The sequence below is a fragment of the Drosophila kikkawai genome, chromosome 2R (genome assembly GCF_030179895.1).
Source record: "Drosophila kikkawai strain 14028-0561.14 chromosome 2R, DkikHiC1v2, whole genome shotgun sequence".
Classification (NCBI taxonomy): domain Eukaryota; kingdom Metazoa; phylum Arthropoda; class Insecta; order Diptera; family Drosophilidae; genus Drosophila; species Drosophila kikkawai.
In genome coordinates this window covers 9,037,914-9,049,137 of record NC_091729.1, presented here as the reverse complement: position 1 = coordinate 9,049,137, position 11,224 = coordinate 9,037,914, and the positions used below count along the sequence as shown (strand labels likewise).

The 11,224-nt window shown below is 41.5% G+C and overlaps 1 protein-coding gene across 1 annotated transcript; it reads left to right on the top strand.

Annotated features, from left to right (window-relative positions):
- Positions 1-605: 605 nt before the first annotated feature.
- Positions 606-10,152, top strand: LOC108074440 (mucin-22). The gene is made up of 6 exons (XM_070284383.1): positions 606-693; positions 5,498-6,105; positions 6,298-6,451; positions 7,490-8,316; positions 9,060-9,105; positions 9,722-10,152. Exons 1-6 carry the CDS (start codon positions 606-608, stop codon positions 10,150-10,152), a joined length of 2,154 nt encoding a protein of 717 aa, XP_070140484.1.
- Positions 10,153-11,224: the final 1,072 nt, after the last annotated feature.

Genomic DNA, 11,224 nt, shown 5'->3' with positions numbered 1-11,224 from the left:
TTATTATATATTTAAACCGGCAAGAGTTTTCAGGCAGTTGACAAAAAAAAGTATTATCAAATGTTCCAATATTTTAAATTCTTTAAAATAGTGATTATCAACACTATTTTAAAGAATTTAAAATTTTGGAAGATATACTTTAAATTCCAAACCAAAAACTCAAAATTATTATCAAGTAGATAATGTTATCTAAGAAGCTTCAGAAGAACGACCAATTTATAGTTCAATTGTAATGGACAAAAGTCATTAGTATATCTCCCTCAAAACAAAGAAACCTGTTCAGACTTTTTTACATAAATAGTTTTTTCTAACTTCACGAATTCAGTACGCACATTGAAGTCGCGATGGTAAGAGCTAGTCTGCTTTAAAAGTTCATTTGATAATTATATTTTTTTTTAGACTATGCGCTCCCGTTTGCTAGTTCTGCTGTGCGCTGCACTGGCGATATCCACTTGCTCAACTCAAACCACTACAACGACCTCAACTACAACTGAATCCCTTTTATGCATTATCTTTCCCGCGTTGTGCACAACAACAACTACTACCACCGTGGCTCCTACCACAACTGCAGCAGAAACAACAACTGAATCCCTTGAGTCCGTAGTATGCAGACTTTTTCCGCAATTGTCTATTTGCTTAACAACTACTTCTCAAGCGACGACAACAACAGTCGCACCAACGACGACAGAAGAAGTAACGACTACTACTGAAGAAGTAACGACTACTACCGAAGAAGTAACGACCACTACTGAAGAAGTAAAGACTACTACTGAAGAAGTAACGACTACTACTGACGCTTCAACGACGACCGAAGAAGTAACGACTACTACTGAAGAAGTAACGACTACTACTGATGCTTCAACGACCACTGAAGAAGTAACAACTACTACTGATGCTTCAACTACTACTACTGAAGAAGTAACGACTACTACTGAGGCATCAACGACGACCGAAGAAGTAACGACTACTACTGAAGAAGTAACGACTACTACTGATGCTTCAACGACGACCGAAGATGTAACGACTACTACTGAAGAAGTAACGACTACTACTGATGCTTCAACGACCACTGAAGAAGTAACAACTACTAATGATGCTTCAACGACTACTACTGAAGAAGTAACGACTACTACTGACGCTTCAACGACGACCGAAGAAGTAACGACTACTACTGAAGAAGTAACGACTACTACTGACGCTTCAACGACGACCGAAGAAGAAACGACTACTACTGAAGATATAACGACTACTACTGACGCTTCAACGACGACTGAAGAAGTAACGACTACTACTGAAGATGTAACGACTACTACTGAAGAAGTAACAACTACTACTGAAGAAGTAACGACTACTACTGATGCTTCAACGACTACTGAAGAAGTAACGACTACTACTGATGCTTCAACGACGACCGAAGAAGTAACAACTACTACTGAAGAAGTAACGACTACTACTGAAGAAGTAACGACTACTACAGATGCTTCAACGACTACTACTGACGCTTCAACGACGACCGAAGAAGTAACGACTACTACTGAAGATGTAACGACAACTACTGATGCTTCAACGACGACCGAAGATGTAACGACTACTACTGAAGAAGTTACGACTACTACTGATGCTTCAACGACCACTGAAGAAGTAACGACTACTACTGATGCTTCAACGACTACTGCTGAAGAAGTAACGACTACTACTGACGCTTCAACGACAACCGAAGAAGTAACGACTACTACTGAGGCTGCAACGACGACCGAAGAAATAACGACTACTACTGATGCTTCAACGACGACTGAGGAAGTAACGACTACTACGGAAGAAGTAACGACTACTACTGATGCTTCAACGACCACTGAAGAAGTAACGACTACAACTGATGCTTCAACGACAACTACTGAAGAAGTAACGACTACTACTGATGCTTCAACGACGACCGAAGATGTAACGACTACTACTGAAGAAGTAACGACTACTACTGATGCTTCAACGACCACTAAAGAAGTAACAACTACTACTGATGCTTCAACAACTACTACTGAAGAAGTAACGACTACTACTGACGCTTCAACGACGACCGAAGAAGTAACGACTACTACTGAAGATGTAACGACTACTACTGACGCTTCAACGACGACTGAAGATGTAACGACTACTACTGACGCTTCAACGACAACCGAAGAAGTAACGACTACTACTGATGCTTCAACTACGACTGAAGAAGTAACGACTGCTACTGATGCTTCAACGACTACTACTGAAGAAGTAACGACAACTACTGAGGCTTCAACGACGACCGAAGAAATAACGACTACTACTGAAGGAGTTACGACTACTACTGACGCTTCAACGACGACCGAAGAAGTAACGACTACTACTGAAGAAGTAACGACTACTACTGAAGAAGTAACGACTACTACTGATGCTTCAACGACTACTGAGGAAGTAACGACTACTACGGAAGAAGTAACGACAACTACTGATGCTTCAACGACGACCGAAGAAGTAACGACTACTACTGAAGAAGTCACGACTACTACTGAAGAAGTAACGACTACTACTGAAGAAGTGACGACTACTACTGAGGCATCAACGACGACCGAAGAAGTAACGACTACTACTGAAGAAGTAACGACTACTACTGATGCTTCAACGACGACTGAGGAAGTAACGACTACTACTGATGCTTCAACGACTACTACTGAAGAAGTAACGACAACTACTGAGGCTTCAACGACGACCGAAGAAATAACGACTACTACTGAAGGAGTAACGACTACTACTGACGCTTCAACGACGACCGAAGAAGTAACGACTACTACTGAAGAAGTAACGACTACTACTGAAGAAGTTACGACTACTACTGATGCTTCAACGACGACCGAAGAAGTAACGACTACTACTGAAGAAGTAACGACTACTACTGAGGCATCAACGACGACCGAAGAAGTAACGACTACTACTGAAGAAGTAACGACTACTACTGATGCTTCAACGACGACTGAGGAAGTAACGACTACTACGGAAGAAGTTACGACTACTACTGATGCTTCAACGACCACTGAAGAAGTAACGACTACTACTGATGCTTCAACGACTACTACTGAAGAAGTAACGACTACTACTGATGCTTCAACGACGACCGAAGAAGTAACGACTACTACTGAAGAAGTAACGACTACTACTGATGCTTCAACGACCACTGAAGAAGTAACAACTACTACTGATGCTTCAACGACTACTACTGAAGAAGTAACGACTACTACTGACGCTTCAACGACGACCGAAGAAGTAACGACTACTACTGAAGATGTAACGACTACTACTGAAGATGTAACGACTACTACTGACGCTTCAACGACGACTGAAGATGTAACGACTACTACTGACGCTTCAACGACAACCGAAGAAGTAACGACTACTACTGAAGATGTAACGACTACTACTGATGCTTCAACTACGACTGAAGAAGTAACGACTACTACTGATGCTTCAACGACTACTACTGAAGAAATAACGACAACTACTGAGGCTTCAACGACGACCGAAGAAATAACGACTACTACTGAAGGAGTACCGACTACTACTGACGCTTCAACGACGACCGAAGAAGTAACGACTACTGCTGAAGAAGTAACGACTACTACTGAAGAAGTAACGACTACTACTGAAGAAGTAACGACTACTACTGATGCTTCAACGACTACTGAAGAAGTAACGACTACTACTGACGCTTCAACGACGACCGAAGAAGTAACGACTACTACTGAAGAAGTAACGACTACTACTGAAGAAGTTACGAGTACTACTGATGCTTCAACGACCACTGAAGAAGTAACGACTACTACTGAAGAAGTAACGACTACTACTGAGGCTGCAACGACGACCGAAGAAATAACGACTACTACTGAAGAAGTAACGACTACTACTGATGCTTCAACGACGACTGAGGAAGTAACGACTACTACGGAAGATGTAACGACTACTACTGATTCTTCAACGACCACTGAAGAAGTAACGACTTCTACTGACGCTTCAACGACGACCGAAGAAGTAACGACTAGTACTGAAGAAGTAACGACTACTACTGATGCTTCAACGACGACCGAAGAAGTAACGACTACTACTGAAGAAGTAACGACTACTACTGAAGAAGTAACGACTACTACTGATGCTTCAACGACTACTACTGAAGAAGCAACGACTACTACTGACGCTTCAACGACGACCGAAGAAGTAACGACTACTACTGAAGAAGTAACGACTACTACTGACGATTCAACGACGACCGAAGAAATAACGACTACTACTGAAGAAGTAACGACTACAACTGACGCTTCAACGACGACTGAAGAAGTAACGACTACTACTGAAGATGTAACGACTACTACTGAGGCTTCAACGACGACCGAAGAAATAACGACTACTACTGAAGAAGTAACGACTACTACTGACGCTTCATCGACGACTGAAGAAGTAACGACTACTACGGAGGCTTCAACGACGACCGAAGAAGTAACGACTACTACTGAAGAAGTAACGACTACTACTGATGCTTCAACGACCACTGAAGAAGTAACGACTACTACTGATGCTTCAACGACTACTACTGAAGAAGTAACGACTACTACTGACGCTTCAACGACGACTGAAGAAGTAACGACTACTACTGAAAATGTAACGACAACTACTGATGCTTCAACGACGACCGAAGATGTAACGACTACTACTGAAGAAGTAACGACTACTACTGATGCTTCAACGACCACTAAAGAAGTAACGACTACTACTGATGCTTCACCGACTACTACTGAAGAAGTAACGACTACTACTGAAGAAGTAACGACTACTACTGAAGAAGTAACGACTACTACTGAAGAAGTAACGACTACTACTGATGCTTCAACGACTACTACTGAAGAAGTAACGACTACTACTGATGCTTCAACGACCACTGAAGAAGTAACGACTACTACTGATGATTCAACGACTACTACTGAAGAAGTAACGACTACTACTGAGGCTTCAACGACGACCGAAGAAATAACGACTACTACTGAAGAAGTAACGACTACTACTGACGCTTCAACGACGACTGAAGAAGTAACGACTACTACTGAAAGTGTAACGACAACAACTGATGCTTCAACGACGACCGAAGATGTAACGACTACTACTGAAGAAGTAACGACTACTACTAATGCTTCAACGACCACTAAAGAAGTAACGACTACTACTGATGCTTCAACGACTACTACTGAAGAAGTAACGACTACTACTGAAGAAGTAACGACTACTACTGATGCTTCAACGAGGACTGAAGACATAACGACTACTACTGATGCTTCAACGACGACTGAAGAAGTAACGACTACTACTGACGCATCAACGACGACCGAAGAAGTAACGACTACTACTGAAGATGTAACGACTACTACTGATGCTTCAACGACGACCGAAGAAATAACGACTACTACTGAGGCTTCAACGACGACCGAAGAAATAACGACTACTACTGAAGGAGTAACGACTACTACTGACGCTTTAACGACGACTGAAGAAGTAACGACTACTACTGAAAGTGTAACGACAACTACTGATGCTTCAACGACGACCGAAGATGTAACGACTACTACTGAAGAAGTAACGACTACTACTGATGCTTCAACGACCACTAAAGAAGTAACGACTACTACTGATGCTTCAACGACTACTACTGAAGAAGTAACGACTACTACTGAAGAAGTAACGACTACTACTGATGCTTCAACGAGGACTGAAGACGTAACGACTACTACTGATGCTTCAACGACGACTGAAGAAGTAACGACTACTACTGACGCATCAACGACGACCGAAGAAGTAACGACTACTACTGAAGATGTAACGACTACTACTGATGCTTCAACGACGACCGAAGAAATAACGACTACTACGGAGGCTTCAACGACGACCGAAGAAGTAACGACTACTACTGAAGAAGTAACGACTACTACTGAAGAAGTAACGACTACTACAGAAGAAGTAACGACTACTACTGATGCTTCAACGACTACTGAAGAAGTAACGACTACTACTGACGCTTCAACGACGACCGAAGAAGTAACGACTACTACTGAAGAAGTAACGACTACTACTGAAGAAGTTACGACTACTACTGATGCTTCAACGACCACTGAAGAAGTAACGACTACTACTGAAGAAGTAACGACTACTACTGAGGCTGCAACGACGACCGAAGAAATAACGACTACTACTGAAGAAGTAACGACTACTACTGATGCTTCAACGACGACTGAGGAAGTAACGACTACTACGGAAGATGTAACGACTACTACTGATGCTTCAACGACCACTGAAGAAGTAACGACTACTACTGATGCTTCAACGACTACTACTGAAGAAGTAACGACTTCTACTGACGCTTCAACGACGACCGAAGAAGTAACGACTAGTACTGAAGAAGTAACGACTACTACTGATGCTTCAACGACGACCGAAGAAGTAACGACTACTACTGAAGAAGTAACGACTACTACTGAAGAAGTAACGACTACTACTGATGCTTCAACGACTACTACTGAAGAAGCAACGACTACTACTGACGCTTCAACGACGACCGAAGAAGTAACGACTACTACTGAAGAAGTAACGACTACTACTGACGCTTCAACGACGACCGAAGAAATAACGACTACTACTGAAGAAGTAACGACTACTACTGACGCTTCAACGACGACTGAAGAAGTAACGACTACTACTGAAGATGTAACGACTACTACTGACGCTTCAACGACAACCGAAGAAATAACGACTACTACTGAAGAAGTAACGACTACTACTGACGCTTCAACGACGACTGAAGAAGTAACGACTACTACGGAGGCTTCAACGACGACCGAAGAAGTAACGACTACTACTGAAGAAGTAACGGCTACTACTGATGCTTCAACGACCACTGAAGAAGTATCGACTACTACTGATGCTTCAACGACTACTACTGAAGAAGTAACGACTACTACTGAGGCTTCAACGACGACCGAAGAAATAACGACTACTACTGAAGAAGTAACGACTACTACTGACGCTTCAACGACGACTGAAAAAGTAACGACTACTACTGAAGATGTAACGACAACTACTGATGCTTCAACGACGACCGAAGATGTAACGACTACTACTGAAGAAGTAACGACTACTACTGATGCTTCAACGACCACTAAAGAAGTAACGACTACTACTGATGCTTCAACGACTACTACTGAAGAAGTAACGACTACTACTGAAGAAGTAACGACTACTACTGAAGAAGTAACGACTACTACTGAAGAAGTAACGACTACTACTGAAGAAGTAACGACTACTACTGATGCTTCAACGACCACTGAAGAAGTAACGACTACTACTGATGATTCAACGACTACTACTGAAGAAGTAACGACTACTACTGAGGCTTCAACGACGACCGAAGAAATAACGACTACTACTGAAGAAGTAACGACTACTACTGACGCTTCAACGACGACTGAAGAAGTAACGACTACTACTCAAAGTGTAACGACAACTACTGATGCTTCAACGACGACCGAAGATGTAACGACTACTACTGAAGAAGTAACGACTACTACTAATGGTTCAACGACCACTGAAGAAGTAACGACTTCTACTGATGCTTCAACGACTACTACTGAAGAAGTAACGACTACTACTGAAGAAGTAACGACTACTACTGATGCTTCAACGACGAGTGAAGACGTAACGACTACTACTGATGCTTCAACGACGACTGAAGAAGTAACGACTACTACTGACGCATCAACGACGACCGAAGAAATAACGACTACTACTGAAGATGTAACGACTACTACTGATGTTTCAACGACGACCGAAGAAATAACGACTACTACTGAGGCTTCAACGACGACCGAAGAAATAACGACTACTACTGAAGAAGTAACGACTACCACTGACGCTTCAACGACGACTGAAGAAGTAACGACTACTACTGAAGATGTAACGACAACTACTGTTGCTTCAACGACGACTGAAGAAATAACGACTACTACTGAAGATTTAACGACTACTACTGATGCTTCAACGACGACTGAAGAAGTAACGACTACTACTGATGCTTCAACGACGACTGAAGAAGTAACGACTACTACTGACGCTTCAACGACGACCGAAGAAATAACGACTACTACTGAAGAAGTAACGACTACTACTGATGCTTCAACGACGACCGAAGAAGTAACGACTACTACTGAAGAAGTAACGACTACTACTGATGCTTCAACGACGACCGAAGAAGTAACGACTACTACTGAAGAAGTAACGACTACTACTGAAGATGTAACGACTACTACTGATGCTTCAACGACGACCGAAGAAGTAACCACTACTACTGAAGAAGTAACGACTACTACTGACGCTTCAACGACGACCGAAGAAATAACGACTACTACTGAAGAAGTAACGACTACTACTGACGCTTCAACGACGACCGACGAAGTAACGACTAATACTGAAGAAGTAACGACTACTACTGAAGAAGTAACGACTACTACTGACGCTTCAACGACGACTGAAGAAGTAACGACTACTACTGAAGATTTAACGACTACTACTGAGGCTTCAACGACGACCGAAGAAGTAACGACAACGTCTGTAGCAACAACTGAATCCATTGAAGAAATATTATGTAGACTATTTCCGCAATTGCCAATATGTTTAACCACGACAACCGAAGAAGTAACGACAACTACTGATGCTTCAACGACGACCGAAGAAGTAACGACAACGTCGTTAGCAACAACTGAATCCATTGAAGCGATTTTGTGTAGACTATTTCCGCAATTGCCTTTCTGTTCAACAACGACGACCGGAGAATTAACGACAACTACTGATGCTCCAACGACGACCGAAGAAGTAACGACTACTTCTGAAGAAGTAACAACTACTACAGATGCTTCAACGACGACCGAAGAAGTAACGAATACTTCTGATGCTTCAACGACGACCGAAGAATTAACGACTACTACTGATGAAGCATTTTTATGCAGACTATTTCCTCAACTGCCGTTCTGTTTAACAACGACGACCGAAGAAGTAACGACTACTACTGAAGAAGTAACGACTACTACTGATGCTTCAACGACGACTGCAGAAGTAACGACAACGTCGCTAGCAACAACTGAATCCATTGAAGCGATTTTGTGTAGACTATTTCCGCAATTGCCTTTCTGTTCAACAACGACGACCGAAGAATTAACGGCAGCTACTGATGCTCCAACGACGACCGAAGAAGTAACGACTACTTCTGAAGAAGTAACGACTACTGTTGATGCTTCAACGACGACCGAAGAAGTAACGACTACTACTGAAGATGTAACGACTACTACTGATGCTTCATCGACGACCGAAGAAGTAACGACTACTACTGAAGAAGTAACGACTATCACTGAAGAAGAAACGACTACTACTGACGCTTCAACGACGACCGAAGAAGTAACGACTACTACTGAAGAAGTAACGACTACTACTGATGCTTCATCGACGACCGAAGAAGTAACGACTAGTACTGATGCTTCAACGACGACCGAAGAAGTAACGACTACTACTGAAGAAGTAACGACTACTACTGATGCTTCAACGACGACCGAAGAAGTAACGACTACTACTGAAGAAGTAACGACTACTACTGATGCTTCAACGACGACCGAAGAAGTAACGACTACTACTGAAGAAGTAACGACTACTACTGATGCTCCTACGACGACTGAAGAAATCAGAACAACATCAACCAGTGAGGACACAACTCAGGCCACAGGTCCCCAGCCGCATCATGAACATCATCATCATCATCACTATCATGAGATTGTTGGAGCACCTGGCCTTCCATTTCCACCACCATTACTGCCATTACCACCATTACCAGCATTACCAGCACTACCACCATTACCATCATTACCATCATTACCACCATTACCACGATTACCGCCATTACCGATTCCAGGAAATTTACCGGAAGCTGAATCTGCTGTTATAGGTCTGCTGCCCTTACCTTTACCTCCTTTGCTTCCAGCAAGGCCAATACAGCTCAGTTCGCGCCCAGCGAGACCTCAAATACCTTTTGGAAACCTCTTTGGAAAATAATATATTCTAATATAATAAGAGATTTTGGAACTCTCAGCCAAGTCTGTAACCTGATACATGCGATCTGTAGTAAAACAGAAAGTAAAAGAAAAACATTTTGTTTCTACCCTATCATAATAAAAATTTTGCGATCTGACTCAAATCGACCTAGAATTAAAAAAACACACCTTTTAGAAGTTCTTACTACTCGTAACAGCTTCTTATAATCTATCTTTGAAATTAATTTGAACAATTTTGGGAAAAATCTTAATTAACTTTTAATTAATTTTTTTATTTGAAACTAGTGGCTTTTAAGTATATTTTTATAGGTCTATTAAAAACGAAAATTTTTAAACTCATTAGAAGATCCAAAAGAGGCTTTTCGTGTATTGGATTTAATAATCTTTTAATTCTTTACCATCTAAGAAAATTTAGGTAAACCATTTCTTGACGGATATGATCCTGGTCTGGTATCACAATCTATTGGTGTTCAGATAATGGATCAGTATTCCAGTCTGGGACGTTTTTATTGTTTTATTCTATTCATTACGGCTGAGTATAAAATTTCTCCTTGGTCACTCTGAATTTCAAAGTAAAATGTCAAAACAGAGTTTTACATGCTTGGGGTCGAATTCTCATGTAGAATGTCAAATGTAAGTACCGAAAAGTCTGGCAACGCTGGTAGCTGGGACCGAAAAGTCTGGCAACGCTGGTCTAAGATGTCTAAGATGGCGCCACTAGTGGCAGTTCACGTAAGCGTAGTTTTTGCGCAATTATTTCGGTAGGGGGCGCCATGAATCTTACATGTAAGATGTTAAAAACGTGTAAAATTCTATGTTAAATTTCTTCAAGCCAGCAAATTCTATAATTTGGTTTAATATAATTGTGAAGACTTAATTAAAAATGTAGTAATTTTTCTGTGAAATGCCAAATAAAAAATATACAAATTTAGAAAAAAATCTATTTTGTGAAAGTTAAAAAAGTAATAATTGAACAGGATTTAACGCCTGGATCTCCAAGCCCATACCCCACCATACCCAACATCACTAGTCAATTTAATCTGTCTATGTCCAGTCCGTCCATTTGTTTTTTT

Coding starts and splice junctions, on each gene's coding strand:
- LOC108074440 (XM_070284383.1), top strand. CDS start 606: ATGCAGACTTTTTCCGCAATTGTCTATTTGCTTAACAACTACTTCTCA. Junction 694..5,497: donor CACCAACGACGACAGAAGAA/GTAACGACTACT, acceptor CGACGACCGAAG/AAATAACGACTACTACTGAA. Junction 9,106..9,721: donor TAACAACGACGACCGAAGAA/GTAACGACTACT, acceptor CGACGACCGAAG/AAGTAACGACTACTACTGAA.